The 22367-nt window shown below is 47.9% G+C and overlaps 1 protein-coding gene across 2 annotated transcripts in view; it reads left to right on the top strand.

Moving 5' to 3' along the window:
- The window catches only part of LOC139232561 (rab-like protein 6), a 114245-nt gene extending 92248 nt beyond the window's left edge, over nucleotides 1–21997 (top strand). For both annotated transcript variants that reach the window (XM_070862986.1, XM_070862985.1), the window contains 7 exons: nucleotides 1238–1599; nucleotides 5814–5961; nucleotides 7250–7426; nucleotides 12277–12622; nucleotides 13926–14103; nucleotides 19068–19126; nucleotides 20692–21997. In XM_070862986.1, coding sequence (XP_070719087.1) covers nucleotides 1238–1599; nucleotides 5814–5961; nucleotides 7250–7426; nucleotides 12277–12622; nucleotides 13926–14103; nucleotides 19068–19126; nucleotides 20692–20940 — 1519 coding nt within the window. In that variant the 3' untranslated portion in view covers nucleotides 20941–21997. The remainder of the gene's footprint in view (nucleotides 1–1237; nucleotides 1600–5813; nucleotides 5962–7249; nucleotides 7427–12276; nucleotides 12623–13925; nucleotides 14104–19067; nucleotides 19127–20691) is intronic.
- Nucleotides 21998–22367: the final 370 nt, after the last annotated feature.

Raw genomic sequence — 22367 nt, 5'->3', positions numbered from 1 at the left:
CCTAACTATTTACAATCTATATTAACAACTTGGAAGAAGGGACTGAGTGTAACATAGCAAAGTTTGCTGATGATATAAAGATGGGAGGAAAAGCAATGTGTGAGGAGGACACAAAAAATCTGCAAAAGGACATAGACAGGCTAAGTGAGTGGGCAAAAATTTGGCAGATGGAGTATAATGTTGGAAAGTGTGAGATCATGCACTTAGGCAGAAAAAATCAAAGAGCAAATTATTATTTAAATGGAGAAAGATTGCAAAGTGCTGCAGTACAGCAGGATCTGGAGGTATTTGTGCATGAAACACAAAAGGATAGTATGCAGGTACAGCAAGTGATCAGGAACGTCAATGGAATCTTGGCCTTTATTGCAAAGAGGATGGAGTATAAAAGCAGGGAAGTCTTGCTATAGCTGTGCAGGGTATTGGTGAGGCCACACCTGGAATACTGCATGCAGTTTTGGTTTCCATATTTACGATAGGATATACTTGCTTTGGAGGCAGTTCAGAGAAGGTTCACTAAGTTGATTCTGGAGATGAGTGGGTTGACTTATGAGGAAAGGTTGAGTAGGTTGGGCCTTTACTCATTGGAATTCAGAAGAATGAGAAGTGATCTTATCGAAACGTATAAGATTTATGAGGGGGCTTGACAAGGTGGATGTAGAGAGGATGTTTCCACTGATGGTGGAGACTAGAACTCGAGGGCACGATCTTGGAATAAGGGGCCGCCCATTTAAAACTGAGATGAGGGAATTTTTTTTCTCAGAGGGTTGGAAATCTGTGGAATTCTCTGCCTCAGAGAGCTGTGGCATCTGGGTCATTGAATAAATTTAAGACAGAAATAGACAGTTTCTTAAACGATAAGGGGTTATGGGGAGCAGGCAGGGAAGTGGAGCTGAGTCCATGATCAGATCGGCCATGATCTTATTGAATGGCGGAGCAGGCTCGAGGGGCTGTATAGCCTACACCTGCTCCTATTTCTTATGTTATATTCTTATATCGGTAGAGATAGAATGTGAGCTGCTCGTTCGAGAAGAGATGCTTTCTCATGTTGCAATTAATTTTCATGGATCCCAGGGGTCCCTCCATTTTAGATTATTGAATTGTAACTCTTGTATTCCCGAATAAAGGGTCATCGACCTGAGACATTAACTCTGTTTCTCCCTCCACAGATGCTGCTTGACCCGCTGAGTATTTCCAGCATTTTCTGGTTTCATCCTACTTTACTTTTTGTGTTTTGCAGATTTCTTGAGCTGATGGACACCAAGAATCGGGGCTTCAATTCTCCCTTAGCAACCAATGGTCAAAGCCCATCATCGGGATCACAGTCACCTGTGGTAGCTCCAAGCTCCGCTTCCACGACCAACTCCAGCCCCGGAACTCCTCAACCTCCTGTCCCAGCACCCCCCACTCCGTCAGCGTCCCCTCCCCCTCCGTCAGCGTCTCCCCCCGCTGAGCCCGGCCCCGCCCTTGAGGTAGCGCCGGGGCCACAGAGCGCCCCCTCCCCCTCCCCCAGCACCCAGGCCGGACCTATTGCCCAGAAACGCAGCTTCATGTCCCGGCTCTTCGGATCCTCCACGACTCCCGAGGCACCTGCCAAGGCTGGTAAGGAACTGAGCCATTTTGGGAGTACACGGCATGCCATCAGTTAGATAGAGACAAACAATTTCCTCTGGTGGTGGGGGGGACAAGGGGCTCAATCACAGTTCGAGCTAGGCCAGAGCTCGCAGTGAAATCAGGAAGCTACCCTTCACACACAGCTAGTGGGAATCTGGAACACACTCCCCTGAAGGCTGTGGATGCTGAGGGTCAATTGAAAATTTCTGGACTGAGATCGACAGGTTTTTGTTGGTAAAGGATATCAAGAGAGATGGAACTAATACAGGTAAATGGAGTGAAGATACACGTCATGGCAGAACATGCACGAGGGGCTGAATGGCCTCCCCCGTTCTGTCTCTCATATCAGTGAGGTTTGGGATGCAGCTCAGTTACCGGTGCAGTCACTGGTTTTAAATCTCCTCTCTTTATATTTAAAAATTAAACTGGAATAAAGCAGTCAGACTGAGTGAAAGGTATCGCACAGTATAGGTCAGTGTTAACATTTCATTCTCTGTTCAATTCACAAGAATGATTTTAATGCCTCAGGTGTGACGTATTTATACAAGTGTCTCTCCTCTTTCTCTCCCGCCCGCGCTTTCCCCCCCGCCCGCTCTCTTCCCCCACCCAGATAGCAGTTAACGGATATGATGTAATTGGCATCACGGAGACATGGCTCCAGGGTGACCAAGGCTGGGAACTTAACATCCAGGGGTATTCAACATTTAGGAAGAATAGACAGAAAGGAAAAGGAGGCGGGGTGGCGTTAGTGGTTAAAGAGGAAATTAATGCAACAGTAAGGAGGGACATTAACTTGGATGATGTGGAATCGGTATGGGTGGAGCTACGGAATACCAAAGGGCAGAAAACGCTGGTGGGAGTTGTGTACAGACCACCAAACAGTAGTAATGAGGTTGGGGACAGCATCAAACAAGAAATCAGGGATGTGTGCAATAAAGGTGCAGCAGTTATCATGGGCGACTTTAATTTACATATAAATTGGGCTAACCAAACTGGTAGCAATGCGGTGGAGGAGGATTTCCTGGAGTGCATTAGGGATGGTTTTCTTGACCAATATGTCGAGGAACCAACCAGGGAGCTGGCCATCCTAGACTGGGTGATATGTAATGAGAAGGGACTAATTAGCAATCTTGTTGTGCGAAGCCCCTTGGGGAAGAGTGACCATAATATGGTCGAATTCTTGATTAAGATGGAGAGTGACACAGTTAATTCAGAAACGAGAGTCCTGAAAAGGAAAGCTAACTTCGACGGCATGAGACGTGAATTGGCTAGAATAGACTGGCAAATGATACTTAAAGGGTTGATGGTGGAAAGGCAATGGCAAACATTTATAGATCACATGGATGAACTTCAACAATTGTACATCCCTGTCTGGAGTAAATATAAAACAGGGAAGATGGCTCAACCGTGGCTAACAAGGGAAATTAAGGATAGTGTTAGATCCAAGGAAGAGGCATATAAATTGGCCAAAAAAAGCAGCAAACCTGAGGACTGGGAGAAATTTAGAATTCAGCAGAGGAGGACAAAGGGTTTGATTAGGAGGGGGAAAATAGAGTACGAGTGGAAGCTTGCCGGGAACAAAAAAACTGACAGCAAAAGCTTCTATAAATATGTGAAGAGAAAAAGATTAGTGAAGACAAACGTAGGTCCCTTGCAGTCAGCCTCAGATGAATTTATAATGGGGGACAAAGAAATGGCAGACCAATTGAACAAATACTTTGGTTCTGTCTTCACGAAGGAAGACACAAATAACCTTCCGGATGTACTAGGGCACCGAGGGTCGAAAGAGAAGGAGGAACTGAAGGATATCCTTATTAGGCGGGAAATTGATGGGATTGAAGGCCGATAAATCCCCAGGGCCTGATAGTCTGTATCCCAGAGTACGTAAGGAAGTGGCCCTAGAAATAGTGGATGCATTGGTGATCATTTTCCAGCAGTCTATCAACTCGGGATCAGTTCCTATGGACTTGGAGGGTAGCTAATGTAACACCACTTTTTTTTTAAAAAAAGGAGGGAGAGAGAAAACGGGTAATTATAGACCGGTTAGCCTGACATCAATAGTGGGGAAAATGTTGGAATCAATTATTACGGATGAAATAGCAGTGCATTTGGAAAGCAGTGACAGGATCGGTCCAAGTCAGCATGGATGTATGAAGGGGAAATCATGCTTGACAAATCTTCTAGAATTTTTTGAGGATGTCACTAGTAGAGTGGACAAGGGAGAACCAGTGGATGTGGTGTTTTTGGACTTTCAAAAGGCCTTTGACAAGGTCCCACATAAGAGATTGGTGTGCAAAATCAAAGCACATTGTATTGTGGGTAATGTACTGGCGTGGATAGAGAATTGGTTGGCAGACAGGAAGCAGAGAGTCGGGATAAACGGGTCCTTTTCGGAATGGGAGGCAGTGACTAGTGCCGCAGGGCTCAGTGCTGGGACCCCAGCTCTTTACAATATACATTAATGATTTAGATGAAGGAATTGAATGTAATATCTCCAAGTTTGCAGATGACACTAACCAGGGTGGCGGTGTGAGCTGTGAGGAGGATGCTAAGAAGCTGCAGGGTGATTTGGACAGGTTCGGTGAGTGGGCAAATGCCTGGCAGATGCAGTATAATGTGGATAAATGTGAGGTTATCCACTTTGGAGACAATAACACGAAGGCAGAATATTATCTGAATGGTGACAGATTAGGAAAAGGGGAGGTGCAACGAGACCTGGGTGTCATGGTACATCAGTCATTGAAAGTTGGCATGCAGGTACAGTGGGCGGTGAAGAAGGCAAATGGCATGTTGGCCTTCGTCGCTAGGGGATTTGAGTATAGGAGCAGGGAGGTCTTACTGCAATTGTACAGGGTCTTGGTGAGGCCTCGCCTGGAATATTGTGTTTGGTCTCCTAATCTGAGGAAGGACGTTCTTGCTATTGAGGGAGTGCAGTGAAGGTTCACCAGACTGATTCCAGGGATGGCTGGACTGACGTATAAGGAGAGACTGGATCAACTGGACTTTTATGCACTGGAGTTTAGAAGGATGAGAGGGGATCTCATAGAAATGTATACATCCTGACGGGACGGAACAGGTTAGATACGGGAAGAATGTTCCCGATGTTGGGGAAGTCCAGAACCACAGTCTTAGGATAAGGGGTAAGCCATTTAGGACTGAGATGAGGAGAAACTTCTTCACTCAGAGCGTTGTTAACCTGCGGAATTCCCTGCCGCAGAGAGTTGTTGATGCCAGTTCATTGGATATATTCAAGAGGTAGTTAGATATGGCCCTTCCAGCTAAAGGGATCAAAGGGTATGGAGAGAAAGCAGGAAAGTGGTACTGAGGTGAATGATCAACCATGATCTTATTGAATGGTGGTGCAGGCTCGAAGGGCCGAATGGCCTACTCCTGCACCTATTTTCTTTGTATTCTATGTTCTCCCCCACCCCCTCACCCTCTCCTCCCTTCCCCCCTCCCTCTCCTCCCCTCCGCCCCTGCCCCCGCCCTCTCCTCCCCCCCGCCCCCGCCCTCTCCTGCCCCCCGCCCTCTCCTCCCCCCCGCCCTCTCCTCCCCCCAGCCCTCTCCTCCCCCCGCCCCCGTCCTCTCCTCCCCCCCGCCCCCTCCTTCTCCTCCCCCCCGCCCCCTCTCCTCTTCCCCCCGCCCCCGCCCTCTCCTCTTCCCCCCCCCCCCCCCGCCCTCTCCTCTCTGCCCCCGCCCTCTCCTCCCCCGCCTGAACTCTCTCTCTTTCTCCCCCCCCCGCCCAAACTCTTTCCGCCTGAACTCTCTCTCTTTCTCCTCCCCCCCCCGCCCGAACTTTCCCCCTCCCCCCGCCCGAACTCCTTCCCCCTCCCCCCGCCCGAACTTTCCCCCTCCCCCCGCCCAAACTCTTTCCCCCTCCCCGCGCCCGAACTCTTTCCCCCTCCCCCCGCCCGAACTCTTTTCCTCCCCCCCCGCCCGAACTCTTCCCCCACCCCCGCCTCTACCCTGCCCTCTCTTTCCCCCCCCCCCCCCCCCCCACGCTCCGCCCTCTCTCTTTAAGACACATCTTCTCTCTCTCTATCTCTCTCTCTCTATCTCTCTCTCCTATCTCTGTATATCGCAGTTTTCTTGCTTGCATTCTCTCTCTCGCTCTCGGTCCTCGCTCGCTCGCTGCTCGGTCCCCTCGCTCGCTCTCTCCTCTGTGAACTAAAGCATCTTCTGATGCCGGTTTTCTTGCGCAGATGCAGCGGTTCCGGTTCCCTCTGAGGGAGAACTGAAGACACAGAGTGTTGATGACTTTGTCCCTGAAGATGGATTGGACAGGAGTTTCCTTGAGGATACGGTTCCTCCGAAGGAAAGGATCGGTGTAACGGGGCAGGAGAGCGACAGGTAGGATTTTCACGACATCCAGAGTTGGGCAGTCACCGCGAAGGAGCGATTCGGAATCCTTGGGACTGAAAAGTACTGGGATCAAGGTTTCGATGTGAACCGTTAATCCCACTCTGTCATTTCTATCTTTTCAATGGTAGATGATAAAACATGAAATAATGACTGTATACTGCCTGCGATGACTGGGATTAATGCTGTACCGGAGGAGGTGGCTGTTAGTGGGGACTGGGATTAGTGCTGTACGGGGTGGGTACGGGAAGGGGCACTGTCAGTGGGGAGTGGGATTAATGCTGTATGGAGGGGGCACTGTCGGTGGGGACTGGGATTAGTGCTGTATGGGGTGGGTACGGGAGGGGCTGACTGTCCTTGCCCAGTGCTGTACAGCGGTGATGTGCTTATGAATGATGAAATGACTGATGGGCAGTGTTACTTTGTGTGAGAGCATTAGCAGATCACCGACTGTATAGCATTGGGCACAGGCAGTCAGCCCCTCCAGTACCCACCGTGTACAGCACTAATCCCATTGTGCGTGTGAGAGCGGTGTTGCTGTGCGAGTTATAAGGGGACTGGTCAGCACTGAGTGGGACATGAAGTAATGTAGAGGGGGGAGAGTGAAAGGCTGAAGTAGTTTTGCAAGATTGGTCACCGGTGCTGACCTTGAGGATTAGAGAGCAAGGCAGCAATTGAAATAGGAAGTGAGAGTAGTGGCTGGACGATGAGATGCTGCAGGTGAGAGATGGTGGGAGAGAATTCAGGCCCCCAAGTCCTGAATTAGTTGAATTTTGTGATGGGCGGAGGTAGCATTTGCCAAGCTGATCTGAGGTGATGAGAGTTTGGAGAACGTGTCAGCAGTTTGCGATGCGTTTGAGAAGTGAGTGGGCAGTCTGTCAACTGGCCGGAGAGGACTACAGGGTTGGGGCGGTGCTACAGGCGGTGGGCCGGGGGGCTTGCAGGCAGTGGGGCTGAGGGGGAGGCGTGTGGTGCTACAGGCGGTTGTGGGGGACGACTGCAAGCAGAGGACCCGGGGGCGGTGCTAGCGGCGGGGGGGGGTGGCGGCGGGAGCTACAGGTGGTTGGGGGCGGGGGCGGGGGAGAAGAGTGCTAGCAGGGGCCGGGGGTACGGAGGCTACAGGCGGTGGGTGGGGGGGGTGGTCACCGGTGGGAGGATTGCACGGTTACTGTCTGCTGCCATTTTTCGCAGAGCTTAGTGACGGGGCGGCAGAGTTTGTTGGCTCGTGGTGCAAACGGTTTAACAAATACTAATAGCTATTTGCCTCACTCTCCCATAGTGATGGAGACCGGAGGGGGAATCCCATGGTAGCACGTTTCCAGGATGACTTGGATTTCGATGACCAAATGCTACAGAAGCCTAGCGTGCAATCGCAGGTTCCGAGTAAAAACATCACCTTATCCAGTGATGAAGATGAGAGTGCAAAGGTCACCACATGTCAGGATCCACCAAAAAGGTCAGTGCTTCGCAAGTGGTGATGGATTTTGCAGACTGGAGGACACTACACAGTGCTGTTCCCAGGGGTCGGGATTGGGACCACTGCTCTCTTTGATATATATTAATGACCTGGGCCTGGGTATAGGGGGCATAATTTCAAAGTTTGCAGATGCCATGAAATTCTGTAATGTAGTAAGCAATAAGGAGGATAGTTAAAGGGTTAACGGTGGATAGGTAATGGCAAACATTCATAGATCACATGGATGAACTTCAACAATTGTACATCCCTGTCTGGAGTAAAAATAAAACCGGGAAGGTGGCTCAACCGTGGCTCACAAGGGAAATTAAGGATAGTGTTAGATCCAAGGAAGAGGCATATAAGTTGGCCAGAAAAAGCAGCAAACCAGAGGACTGGGAGAAATTTAGAATTCAGTAGAGGGGGACAAAAGGTTTAATTAGGAGGGGGGAAATAGAGTACGTGAGGAAGCTTGCCAGGAACATAAAAACTGACAGCAAAAGCTTCTATAGATATGTGCAGAAAAAAAGATTAGTGAAGGCAAACATAGTTCCCTTGCAGTCGGATTCGGGTGAATTTATAATGGGGAACAAAGAAATGGCAGACCAATTGAACAAATACTTTTGTTCTGTCTTCACGAAGGAAGACACAAATAACCTTCCAGATGTACTAGGGGACCGAGGGTCTAGTGAGAAGGAGGAATTGAAGGATATCCTAATTAGGCGGGAAATTGTGTTGGGGAAATTGATGGGATTGAAGGCCGATAAATCCCCGGGGCCTGATTGTCTGCATCCTAGAGTACTTAAGGAAGTGGCCCTAGAAATAGTGAATGCATTGGTGATCATTTTCCAACAGTCTATCGACTCTGGATCAGTTCCTATGGACTGGAGGGTAGCTAATGTAACACCACTTTTTAAAAAAGGAGGAAGAGAGAAAACAGGTAATTATAGACCGGTTAGCCTGACATCAGTGGTGGGGAACATGTTGGAATCAGTTATTAAGGATGAAATAGCAGTGCATTTGGAAAGCAGTGACAGGATCGGTCCAAGTCAGCATGGATTTATGAAAGGGAAATCATGCTTGACAAATCTGGAATTTTTTGAGGATGTAACTAGTAGAGTGGACAAGGGAGAACCAGTGGATGTGGTGTATTTGTACTTTCAAAAGGCCTTTGACAAGGTCCCACATAAGAGATTGGTGTGCAAAATCAAAGCACATGGTATTGGGGGTAATGTACTGGCGTGGATAGAGAATTGGTTGGCAGACAGGAAGCAGAGAGTCGGGATTAACGGGTCCTTTTCAGAATGGCAGGCAGTGACTAGTGGAGTGCCACAGGGCTCAGTGCTGGGAACCCAGCCCTTTACAACATACATCAATGATTTGGATGAAGGAATTGAGTGTAATATCTCCAAGTTTGCAGATGAAACTAAACTGGGTGGCGGTGTGAGCTGTGAGGAGGATGCTAAGAGGTTGCAGAGTGACTTGGACAGGTTAGGTGAATGGGCAAATGCATGGCAGATGCAGTATAATGTGGATAAATGTGAGGTTATCCACTTTGGTGGCAAAAACACAGAGGCAGAATATTATCTGAATGGCGGCAGATTAGAAAAAGGGGAGGTGCAACGAGACCTGGGTATTATGGTTCATCAGTCATTGAAAGTTGGCATGCAGGTACAGCAGGCGGTGAAGAAGGCAAGTGGTATGTTGGCCTTCATAGCTAGGGGATTTGAGTATAGGAGCAGGGAGGTCTTGCTGCAATTGTACAGGGCCTTGGTAAGGCCTCACCTGGAATATTGTGTTCCGTTTTGGTCCTAATCTGAGGAAGGACGTTCTTGCTATTGAGGGAGTGCAGCGAAGGTTCACCAGACTGATTCCAGGGATGGCTGGACTGACATATGAGGAGAGACTGGATCAAGTGGGCCTTTATACACTGGAATTTAGAAGGATGAGAGGGGATCTCATAGAAACGTATAAGATTCTGACGGGATGGGACAGGTTAGATGCGGGAAGAATGTTCCCGATGTTGGGGAAGTCAGAACCAAGGGACACAGTCTTATGATCAGGGGTAGGCCATTTAGGACTGAGATGAGGAGAAACTTCCTCACTCAGAGTTGTTAACCTGTGGAATTCCCTGCCGCAGAGAGTTGTTGATGCCAGTTCATTGGATGTATTCAAGAGGAAGTTAGATGTGGCCCTTACGGCTAAAGGGATCAAGGGGTATGGAGAGGAAGCCGGAAAGGGGTACTGAGGTGAATGATCAGCCATGATATGGAATGGTGGTGCAGGCTCGAAGGGCCGAATGGCCTATTCCTGCACCTATTTTCTATGTTTCTATGAAATTATGGCAGATGACCAAAAGCTTGTTTAAAGGGCTAGGTTTTAAGGAGTGTCTTAAAGTAGGATAGAGAGGCATAGAGGTTTAAGGAGGGAGTTCCAGAGCTTCGGGCCCAGGCAGCTGAAGGCACGTCCACCAATGGTTGATCCATTATAATAAGGGATGTTCAAGAGGCCAGCATTTGAGGAGCGCAGACATCTTGTGGGGTTGTGAGGCTGAAAAAGATTACAGAGATAGGGAGGGGCAAGTCCATGGAGTGTTTTGTAAACAAGGATGAGAATTTTGAAATCGAGGTGTTACGTAACTGGGAGCCAATGTTGGTCAGAAAGCACAGGGGTGATGGGTGATCTTGACTTGGTGCGGGTTAGGACATGGGCTGCCGAGTTTTGGATGACCTCAAGTTTACGTAGGATAGAATGTGGGAGGCTGACCAGGAGTGAGTTGGAGTAGTCAAGCCTAGAGGTAACAAAGGCATGAATGAGGGTTTCAGCAGCAGAAGAGCTGAGGCGGGCAATGTTATGGAGGTGGAAAAAGGCGGTTTTAGTTATGCCGCAAATATGTGGCTGGAAACTCATTTCAGGGTCTAATATGACACCTAGGTTGCGAACAGTTTTGTTCACCCTCAGATTGATGCTAGGGAGAGGGATGGAGTCAGTGGTTAGGGAATGCAGTTTGTGGCGGGGACCAAAGATAATGGCATTGGTATTCCCAATATTTAATTGGAGAAAATTTCTGCTCATCCAGAACTGTATGTCGGACAAGCAGTCTTATAATTTAGAGACAGTGGAGGGATCGAGAGAAATGGTGGTGAGGTAGAGTTGGGTGTCATCAGCGTACATGTGGAAACTGATGCCGTGTTTTTGAATGATGTCGCCAAGGGGCAACATATAGATGAGAAATAGGAGGGGGCCAAGGATAGATCCTTGGGGGACACCAGACGTAGCGATGCAGGAGTGAGAAGAGAAGCCATTGCAGGAGATTTTCTGGCTACGATTAGATAGATAAGAATGGAACCAGGCGAGTGCAGTCCCACCCAGCTGGACGATGGTGGAGAGGCGTTGGAGGAGGATGGAGTGGTCAACTGTGTCAAAGGCTGCAGATAAGTCGAGAAGGACGAGGAGGGATAGTTTACCTTTGTCACAGTCGCAAAGGATGTCATTTAAATTTAACACACAGAACCGTGAAGTGATACATTTTGATAGAAAGAATGAGAGCCAACATGAACTAAATGGTACAATTTTAAAGGGATTGCAGGAACAGAGAGACCTGAGGGTGTATGAACATAAATCTTTGGAGGTGGCAGGATAGGTTCAGAAGGCTGTTTAAAAAGGCATAGGGGATTCTTGGCTTTATTAATAGAGGCACAGAGAACAAAAACAAGGAAGTTATGCTAAACCTTTATAACACACTGGTTAGGCCCCAGCTGGAGTATTGTGGCCAATTCTGCGCACTACACTTTAGGAAGGATGTCAAGGCCTTGCAGAGGGTGCAGAGGAGATTTACTAGAATTATATCAGGAATGAGGGACTTCAGTTATGTGGGGAGACTGGAGAAGCTGGGATTCTCCTCCGAGCAGAGAAGGTTAAGGGGAGATTTAATAGCAATGTTCAAAATTATGAGGGTTTTGATCGAGTATATAAAGAGAAACTGTTCCCAGTGGCAGGAAGGTTGGTAACCAGATGACACAGAGTTAAGGTGATTGGTAAAAGAACCAGAGAGGAGATGTGGAGAATTTTTTTACGCAGTGAGTTGTTGTAATCTGGAACACACTGCCTGAAAGGGCGGTGGGAGCAGATTCAGTAGTAACTTTCAAAAGTGAATTAGATAAAAGGAGAAATTTACAGGACATTGGGGAAAGAACAGGGGAGTGGGAATAATTGGATAGCTTTCACAGAGCCAGCATGATGGGCTGAAAGGCTTCCTTCTGTCCTGTTTGATTCCATTAGTCTATGAATATTCTTAATGGTGAAATACCATGCAGTGTTACAGTTAAACTAGCGACAGTTGGACGTCAGTATTCCAACTGATAGTCATAGCAACTTCCCACGGTGCCCTGTATCTAATGCAGACACGGACTTTTGCTGTGGTGATGTTCCCCGGGCGCACACTGCCTCGGCACATGTCCATTGCTCAGGTGAAAGGCAAGATGGTGCCTTGGGCAGGCAGTTGACTGAGGGGCCATCATATTGTAGCTCCAACCTGTCCTCACCCACCATTCACACATGTGCATTCTATATTGGACGGGCATCAGAAGCGGGACCCCATAGCTGATATTTTCCCCCTCTCTACCCCAAAGATCAGGAGCAGGTTAGGGAGGGGGGAAGTATTAGCCATGGGTCTATAAAACTGTGTAAATCCATGCCCCTTCCAATTGCAGCCTCTTTCCCCCCCCCCCGCCCCAGGATGTACCATAGTGGTGCGAGTGACACTATTATTGAGGGAGTGAGCACTGAGATTAGATGGGCTGCTCTAACCATCAACCCCATTTGTATTTACCTTGTTTCCCCTTCCCTTTCAGGGCTTCCAAAAGTTTGTTAAAATCCCAGGACAGAGCTCCAACCAAAGTCTCCGAGCAGGACGCTGGCATCAGCTCGCCTGCCTCCCTCCCACAACAGCTACTCGGCAGCAGCAATACGGCCTCCAGCTGGCCTGGTAATACCGCCCCTTCTCTGGTCCCCCCGCTCGCCCCAGTCCCAACACCACTCCACAAGACTGAAAGCAAAGCTCAGAAGAAACCTAAAGCCCAAGAATGCAAGGAGTCCTCGGAGAGCGATCTGGAGGGGCCAATCGCCAAGCAGCTGCTGTCCTTCGTCATGGACGACCCAGACTTCTACAGCGACGAGTCTGACCAACGACTCCAGATTGTACGTTTCATCTCGAGTCGTTAGTTTTTAAACCTCCCTTTGTTTCCTGCTTGTGATTATGGGCTGGTCAGGGTGAGGGGATAAAACATCCTCCATTTTCAGACCCGCCATTGGCATCAAGCACACTGGGCTTGAGTACAAAGTCCGTCTCGGGTGTGCCTCCGATTTAAAGCTCACTGCGCCACACCACTCTGACATTTGTCCAATGTCCCCTCCTGAGGCCCCTGTGAGTGAGAACCCATTTAATGCTGAATCAAGGCTGCTTTTATGTTGCAGGGCCATTCCCCCGAACAGCTACATTGAGACAGTGAGAGTGGACAGGAGACTTTCGTCCTCACCAGTCCGAGTTGGGCTGTGGGCTGTGTGCTGTGAGAGACCTAGGGCACCGACCGGTCCCTCGGACCCAGGTCCCTCCGACCCAGGGCACTGACCGGTGGGTGCCAGCACTCTCTGAGTTTTGATTAATCCCTCAACTTCTGATCATATTCTGGAAGCTGTCAGAAATCTAGAAAGAAGGAACTTGCATTTTTTTTTTTACCTTACTCTTGTATATGATATATTCTTCACTCAGACGGCGATGAGAATGTGGAACCCGCTGTACCACAGAGTGTTTGAGAGGAATCTAGATAACATACGTGAGGGAGAAAGCAATAGAAGGATATCTTGATAGGATGAGATGAACTAAAGTGGAAGGAGGCTCATGTGGATTATAAACCCCAACAGAGACCTGTTGAGCCGAATGGCCTGTGTCTGTGTTGTAAATATAGCACCTTTCACATTCTCGGGACGTCCCAATGCACTTCACAGCCAATTCATTACTTTAGTTGAAGTGTAGTCACTGTTGTAATGTGGGAAATGCAGCAGGCAATTTGCGCACATCAAGGTCCCACAAATAGCAATGTGGTAATGACCAGATAACCTGTTTTAGTGAAGTGGGTTGAGAGAACTGCCCTGCCCTTCTTCGAATAGTGCCATGGGATCCTTTATGTCCACCTGAGAGAGCAGACTCTGTTTAATGTCTCATTCGAAAGACGGCATCTCTGACAATGCTGCACTTCCTCAGCACTGCACTGAGGTGTCAGCGTAGATTACGTGCTCAAGTCTCTGGAGTGGGACTTGAACCCACGACCTTCTGACCTGGGCAAGAGTGCTGCCCACTGAGCCACGGCTGACACCTCGTATGAAGCTGAGCCGGTTCAGTTGATCTGATTTTGAGTTTTCTGAACCCACACTCCTTTTTCTTTCTCTTCTCCCAACTCCCCTCCCCAGGTTAATAACTGTTGACTTGTGATGCTTTTTGCAGGAGGTGTTCCCAGTTCGAGAGGACAGCTCCGAGCTCTCCAATGATGACTTCAGTTCGGCAAAGCTCACTGTGCCGGTGAAACCCCAGCCACGGGCCATGAAGCCAGCCAATGATCTGGACTTGTTTGGTTTGGGCTTTGATAATAAAAGCCCCGCAGCCCCGGAGAGTAGCGATGAAGGTGAGGTCCAGAGATTTTGCTCGATAAATATTCAGGGTTTATTAATGAGTAGCAGCAGCCCTGGGTTTTATCTCAAGACATGACCTGGTACCAGTACAAAGCAAACTACGTAGGTATGAGAGAGGAGTTGGCTAAGGTACGTTGGGAGACTAGATTAAAAGATGTGACCGTAGAAAAGCAATGGCAAACATTTAAAGAAATAATTCATAATTCGCAACGAATATGCATTCCTTTAAGGAATAAAAGCACCACGGGAAAAATGGTCCAACCATGGCTAATGAGATATTAAAGATCGTATTAGATCAAAGGAAGAGGCCTAAAATGTTGCCAAAAAGAGCAGTAAGTCTGAGGATTGGGAGGATTTTAGAATTCAGCAAAGGAGTACCAAGAAATTGATTTTTTTTTAAAAAAGGGAAAATAGAATGAGACTGTAAAAGCTTCTATAGCCATGTAAAAAGGAAAAGACTAGCGAAAGTAAATGTGGGTCCCTTACAGGCTGAGATAGGAGAAATTATAATGGGGAATAAGAAAATGGCAGAGAAATTAAACGAATACTTTGTCATCATGGAAGAAGATGCAAAAAACCTCCCAGAAATAGTGGAGAACCAAGGGTGTAGTGAGAATGAGGAACTGAAAGAAATTAGTATTAGTGAAAAAATGGGACTGAAAGCTAATAAATCCCCTGGACCTGATGGCCTACATCCTAGAGTTTTAAAAGAGGTGGCGATAGAGATAGTGGATACATTGATGGTATTTTTTCAGAATTCCCTATTTGCTAGAACAGTCCCCAAGGATTGGAAGGTAGCAAATGTAACCCCGCTATTTAATAATGAAGGGAGAGAGGAAATGGGGAACTACAGACCAGTTAGCCTGACATCAGTAGTAGGGAAAATGCTAGAATCTATTATTGAGGGTGTGGTAACAGGGAACTTCGAAAATAATAATAGGATTGGGCAGAGTCGACACGAATTTATGAAACGAAAATCATGTTTGACAAATCTGTTCAAGTTTTTTGAGGCTGTAACTAGCAGAATAGATAAGGGGGGAACCAGTGGATGTGGTGTATTTGGATTTTCAGAAGGTATTCGATAAGGTGCCACACAAGAGGTTATTAAACAAAATTAGGGCTTACGGGATTGGGGGTAATATACTAGCATGGATTGAAGATTGCTTAACGGAATAAATGGGTCATTTCCGGGTTGGCAGACTGTAACTAGTGGGGTACCGCAAGGATCAGTGCTTGGGCCTCAACTATTCACAATCTATAACAATGATTTGGATGAGGGGACCAAATGTAATATATCCACGTTTGCTGATGATACAAAGCTAGGTGGGAATGTTAAGTTGTGAGGAGGATGCAAAGAGGCTTCAAGGGTATAGACAGGCTAAGTGAATGGGCAGGAACATGGCAAATGGAATATAATGTGGAGAAATGTGAAGTTATTGGAGGGGGTACAGAGAAGGGTGTATTCAGTTATTGGGGTATAGAGAAGGATATTCAGTTATTGGAGGGGGTAGAGAGAAGGATATTCAGTTATTGGAGGGGTTACAGGATCAGCATTCAGGACTTGTCATCCAAGGGGACAAATCAGAGATTTTGGTGTTACGAATAAACATTTCCAAAAGACAAGTGGTATTGGTTGGTGAAAGTAGGGGTACAGACTCGGCCCCTCTGGTGCCTGTGATCCCTGGGTAGCCAGCCTGTAGCTGGAGGTGCTTAATCTCAAACTCACCATGCATTTCTGGCACTGGTGTTGGTAAAACCTCACAACTCTTGTTCGGCAGCCTGTAGGTAAGCAAACAGTGACAGTGAATGCTGCCAGCAGGAGCATGTGTACTCGAGAGGCCTGGGCCCTCAGCACATGGGAACTGCCCAGAAACGCATTTCCCAGCGAGGGGACAGCTTGCTGAAATTGAACTCTTCCCTGGATCTGTTTTTGTGCTTTTCACAAAGCCTTACATTCTCTTTAGAATAAAACAAGCAGTTGATTCGATTGTGAAATCTCTCCGATTCCTTGGTAAGTCCAGCACTGAACAGGTTAATTACGGGACTTCCAGAATGTAGCGCAGTGTGTTCCTCACTTGCTGGTCACGACGCTCCAGCCCAGTCTACTTGTACTGTGGCTGGGTTACGGGCTGGTAAGGCAGTTACATTTCCACTCTATAATTCACAAGCTTGCACGCCATTACCATGTGGGTCTGATACTTCAGCTGGTGGGTTTGACACTGCCATTTCCTTAGCCTGCCTTTAATCTTGGCTGGTTGGGTTCCCACTTGCTACCTTCTGTACGACTTTGATCGAAGTTAACAGGAGTGAGGAGGTTCTCTGATGAGGAAGAGGTTAGAATATTTGCCGCAAATATGGCCTTCCTTTTTTTTTCTGAATATAACTTAACCTCAACAAGCAAAGCCCAGTCCCTGTGCTTTTTCTGACCTACATCCTACAGGTTATTGTTACTTGGCTACGCTCAATGTTTAGTTCAGCACAGAGTCTTTACACCTTTTCTAATTCGGATCTATCGGATGGTTCAGACTGGATACAGGAACTTGATGTTATGAAGGAGGTGCCAAACTTCTGAAGAAGTTTGAAGAGTAGTATCAAGTGCATTGGTGTTGTAAGCTGCTGCTGTGTATAGCAACTAAAAGCTCTATACTGTCTGAAAATGGGTGTTCATAACTGAACACCTATGAATGCTTGGATGCCGGAGAGAAGTTGGAAGTGTTGAGCTGTGATGCCTCCAGTCTGATTGTGATCAGCACTTTGGTTTTCAAAATGGTGCCAGTTGAGTCTCCGTGTACATTGACCAGCAGAATGGAGCCAGATGCGCTGCCAACTCCTGCTGTGGTGGGTGTGTAAGCGGCAGGCAGTGAAAGGACTAAGGGTGTAAGGACTGTACTATTCCGGGACACTGTGCATGGTGTATGGGTGAATGGTCGCTCTGTGCAGATGAAGTATTAGTATTGCACTGACGCTGACTCAGTCGCTACACTTAGAAACACAATCGCTGTAATAGAGCAATCCGTGTTCCTGCAGTGATACTGGGTGGACACGAGCACAGGGCTGTGGGAGTTGGTTATTGAGGTGGGGACCAACTGAGCGCTTTCTGCTTTCCAGTTTTCTCCCCTTACCCATCCGTTACTGAAGGTGACTCGAGCAGAGATTTGGTTCCACAGGTACCGTGAGCCCCTATTGTATCTCAGCCACATGACTGCAGCAGGAGTATTAGGAGCTCAGGTCTGCGCAGACCCCTTCTGGGTTCAGTGAAGTCATTCACTCTGCTGAGTGCTCTACATGTCTTGTGTTTGAGACAGTTGGCTCTCTCTGCCCCGTATCTACTTGAGACCCAACAAAAGTATCTCTTGTGGTCTGGACTGGATATTGGTGGCTTTCGCACATCTGCCTCAGTCTCTCGGCGGGTGAGCCGAGCTCAGACTTGGGGAGGTGAGGCCAGGCACCAATCGATGAGCTGATCTTATTTCACAGGAAGGTGAACCAATAGAAGTGCTGCTGTCACTGCACGCACTTCTGCACAATGATACAGGGAAAGGAGCATGCCATGCCAGCCGACATCTTAAACAAGGTGGCTTCTAATCATCCTCAACATGTCTAACCCCTTCCACTCAGTAAAATTCCTCACAGCGTTTCCTTTAACAAACCTAAATGCCCTCGCAGCTTTCCTGTTCAAAAACCCAGTCCCCCCTCCCCCCCCCCCCCCCCCCCCGTGCCTTTTTATCTCCCGTCTGGTCACAGAGGGACCAGGATCAAAGATCTTGTGAACACAATGGGTGTCTTCTTAGGCGGTCCCTCGTATCGAGGATGATTTGCTTCCACACCAAAAACGGATGAGTTCACAGGTGTTTCGATGAGATCCCAAACTACATGTTGAAGGTTGGAAGATGCCTGTGCGTGGATTTTTTTAACGTGATGGCCGTTGCATACCAGCCATCACACGGGCTTGATAGAGCTTGGTCCAGTGGCAAGGATTAACCAAGACGACTGGAGACCAGCTCTGCTGCATGGACCCAGTGCACACACACATTGCAGTGTGGGCTGGTCCGTGCTGCCCCTGGGCCCACGTCTCTTCTGGGCCCCGAACTCTCGCCTCTCCTGGGCCCCGATCACGTCGCCCATGTGCCCTGATCTCTCTCCGTTCCTCTGCCCCGATCATTCGGCACACCTCTGCTGTTCCTAGGCCCTGCCAAAGTTCCTGCCCATGCTTCAATCAGCGACCATGATTTGATACAATGGGTGTGAGGTGTTTTTCAATCATCCAAAGAAGCTAAGGAATTAGTTATTGCTTAATCGCTGAAGATAACAACTTGCTTTTAGCAGATTAGCCACGTTTCACCCAGGTTCCATTTTCAAATCCTGAAAATGTGTTTTGCTTTTTAAAAAAAAAAAAAATCCTTTCTGTGTGAAAATGGTTACAAAGTCCTGAAATGTGACAGAACCCACTGGTTAGTGACAGAATCAGGTGGCTCCTGCCCTGATCTCTCTCTCTCGCTCAAGGGTCCGGAGAGCCAACACCTTCACCACTGGAGCAAACAGGAGGGAGGCCAGGGCCTTCCACACACTGTCTACCCTGAGCCCTGGATCATGCCAGTGGAAGCCTGGGAGCATATCATTCAGACCATCAGGGGATTGGACAGGGAAGAAGTGGAAATAAGAGGGACCCTTGCTATCAAAATAAGCCAGGCTGACAAGGTGGGGATTCACAGCCTTAGGGGAGGGAAAAGCAAAACTACTTGAAGAAAAAGTACTTTTCGAAGTAATATCACCAATATATTTGAGATGCTGTAGCTTTCAGTATCATTAAGGTGTGCAGTCCTGGATTAGCTAACCTGCCAAACATCCTGTCTATCCCTGAGCCCAGATACCTGGCTGTACAGCTCCATCCTGTATGTACCCCTGGATCACCTGTATTGCTGGCTCACTGCTGACTGAACTTTGGTTCTCCTTTCAGAAAAAGCAAACAAGGGCTCCTCGAAAGAGAAGAAGAAAAAGAAGAAAAAAGTGAGAGAGGTAAATGTTTTTTTCAAACTAATGCACAATCCTCGCAACTTTAAAAGTTCTGGTGGAAGGCATTCAAAAACACAACTAGATGTTGAGGAGCAGGGGAGGGAGAAAGGTGGGATTGGGGATCAACAGTTGTGGCTCAGTGACAGTCCACTTGCCTCAGAGTCAGAAGGTCGTGGGTTCGAGCCCATAATCCAGGCTAACACTCCAGTGCAGTACTGAGGGAGTCCATTATTAAGGAAGTAGTCGCAGGACATTTAGAAAATCATAATGCAGTCAAGCAGAGTCAGCATGGTGTTATGAAAGGGAAATCGTGTTTGACAAATTTGCTGGAGTTCTTTGAGGATATAAGGAGCAGGGTGGATCAAGGGGAACTAGTAGATGTCTTTTATTTGGATTTCCAGAAGGCATTCGATAAGGTGCCACGTAAAAGGTTACTGCACAAGATAAGATCTCTCAGGGTTGTGGGTAATATATTAGCATGGATAGAGGATTGGCTAACTAGCAGAAAACAAAGAGTTGGGATAAATGAGTCATTTTCAGGTTGGCAAACTGTAAGTAGTGGGGTGCCACAGGGATCAGTGCTGGGGCCTCAACTATTTACAATGTATATTAATGATTTGGATGAAGGGACCAAGTATAATGTCGCCAAATTTGCTGAATACAAAGGTAGATGGGAAAGCAAGTCGTGAAGAGGACGCAAAGAATCTGAAAATGGATATAGATAGGCTAAGTGAGTGGGCAAATATTTGGCAGATGTAGTGTAATGTGGGAAAATGTGAGGTTATCCACTTTGTAGGAAAAATAAAAAAGCAAATTATTATTTAAATGGGGAGCGATTACAAAATGCTGCGGTACAGAGGGATCTGGGGATCCGTGTACATGAAACACCAAAAGGTTAGCATGCAGATACAGCAAGTAATCAGGAAGGCAAATGGAATGTTGGGTTTTATTGTAAGGGGGATCTAATCTAAAAGTAGGGAAGTCCTGCTACAACTGTACAGGGTGCTGGTGAGACCTTATTTATGGACGGATATATTTGCATTGGAGGCAGTTCAGAGAAGGTTCACTAGGTTGACTCCTGAGATGAAAGGCTTGTCATGAAGAAAGGTTGAGCAGGTTGGGCCTATACACATTGGAGTTTAGAAGAATGAGAGGTGATCTTATTGAAACGTAAGATTATGAGGGAGTTTGACAGGATAGATGCAGAGAGGATGTTTCGGGAAATCTAGAACATAGTTTCAGAATAAGGGGTCAACCATTTAAAACGGAAATGAGGAGGAATTTCTTCTGAGGGTCGTGAATCTTTGGCATTCTCTGCCCCAGAGAGCTGTGGAGGCTGGGTCATTGAATATATTTAAGGTGGAGATAGACAGATTTTTGAACGTTAAGGGAGTCGAGGGTTATGGGAAGCGGGCAGGGAAGTGGAGCTGAGCCCAAGATTAGATCAGCCACAATCTTATTAAATGGCGGAGCAGGCTCGAGGGGCCAGATGGCCGACTCGTGCTCCTATTTCTTATGTTCTTATGTGAGCTGAGAGCACTTGTGTACGGTATGCTTTATGATTTTAGGAGGACGAGAAATCAGAGAAAAAGAGGCACAAGCCGAGGAAGGGTAAAGAGAAGGAGAAAGAAGCAACGCCAGAGGAGAAGCTGAGAAAGGAGAAGGAGATGGCAGTGGAGGAGAAGAGGAGGAGGAAGAAGGTGAAGACCAAGGACAAGGCTGAGGAGGGCATGGACGATTTGGAGAAGTTTCTGATTGGCAGCGGTGATGGCCATGTTGTGAGGAGCAGCGGTGGTGGAGACTACGAGGAGCTATAGACGCGTCGTGAGTTCTGCTGTGTGGTCTTGGTGTTACTACCCTGTTCTTTCCACACTTTCAAAATCCCTCTAACATTGGCGCAGAGCATGTGACTGGGCTTTGTGGCAGAAGGTGTTTGTGCCGAGCTCTGGTTATTGCACTCAACTCCCATCACCGGCTGTTCTTGTAAGTTTTTAACTCTTTGTAGGGAAGGTTGTGTTGAAGGTGTAGCGCTGTGGAGGTGGGGGGAGGGGGTCACAGCTCCCCATGTGGGATCTGGCCCAAGCGGTTTCAGCCTTGGCTGAGCGATCAGCGCCTCACCGGCTGAACGAGCCCTTGTGCTAACTTCATTCTCATTTTCTTCTTGTCTTCAGAGAAATGGGCAGATTAGTCAAACAGGAGGTTTTAGCATTTAGTAAACTCTGTCGCACAGGATCTTTGAGCAGGTGCAGACTTGGGGCCTCTCTGAGACCCAGTTCTCTGGCCTGTTTGCTGCTCGTACCCAGATAGGAACAACGCATTTCGTTTTCCCCCCCCCCCCAAAGTGGGAAGCTTCCACCAGTGACATAGCACAGAACCACAGACCCTCCTCTACCTTTGGCTAGCTGACATTAAACTCACAGGCACTCCTCACTCCCATTTCCTGTGATTTAAGGACCCTGGTAAATTTGTTGCTCTTCTCTTCCCTGTTTTCTAAGCTAATCTTTCCTCGCCCTTTGTGATGCCCTGATCCTTAAACCACTTCACCAGAAGTTTGGATGCTCTGCCCCCCTCTTCTCCCCCCCCCCCCCCCCCCAGTTCTCGAGCTGCTGGGTGCCTCAGGACTGTGGCAGACAATGACGGGCTCCCCCACCGGGCACCTGACATGTTGGCATTAGCCCAGATTGGGAATGAGTGGAGTCCCACAGCTTGCCGGGCCCTGTCTCCCAGCATGTCCCAGTGTGTGGACCCGCCTTCCAGTCCCGTCCTCACGGTTAGGAAGAGTCACGGAAATGGCTCCATGTAACTGAAATGAATAAAGAGGTGTCATTAAAGCAGCCTGCAGCTTCAAATAAAAATGAAACAGTTCGAATCTAAGTGTTGGGTGAAGAGCTTTTAATGGCTAACCAGGCAACCGAGCAGAGTGTTAACCGATTAACTACCTGAACTAACACTAGTCCTGTGCATTTTCCCATTCCTCACAGGTGCAGGGTGTGGTGATGTTTTTGGACGACGGTTTATTCCAGCCCATGCAGGTGACTTGGAAGTGTTAAATGGACAGCACAAATCAAGCAGCCGAGAGCCTGATTCTAAATCAGGAATGGGCCCAGCAGTGCTGGTGTGGGCTGGTCCTCCATCCGCTCTGCACCCCCGCTTTGCTGTCCCAGAGCCGTCAGTAAGTGGGGCAAATGTCCATTCCAGCTCTCCCGTTGTGATATAAGATGCAGGCTTCCAGAAACCCTCATTC

The sequence above is a fragment of the Pristiophorus japonicus genome, chromosome 20 (genome assembly GCF_044704955.1).
Source record: "Pristiophorus japonicus isolate sPriJap1 chromosome 20, sPriJap1.hap1, whole genome shotgun sequence".
NCBI lineage: Eukaryota > Metazoa > Chordata > Chondrichthyes > Pristiophoridae > Pristiophorus > Pristiophorus japonicus.
This window is presented reverse-complemented; position numbering and strand designations above follow the sequence as displayed.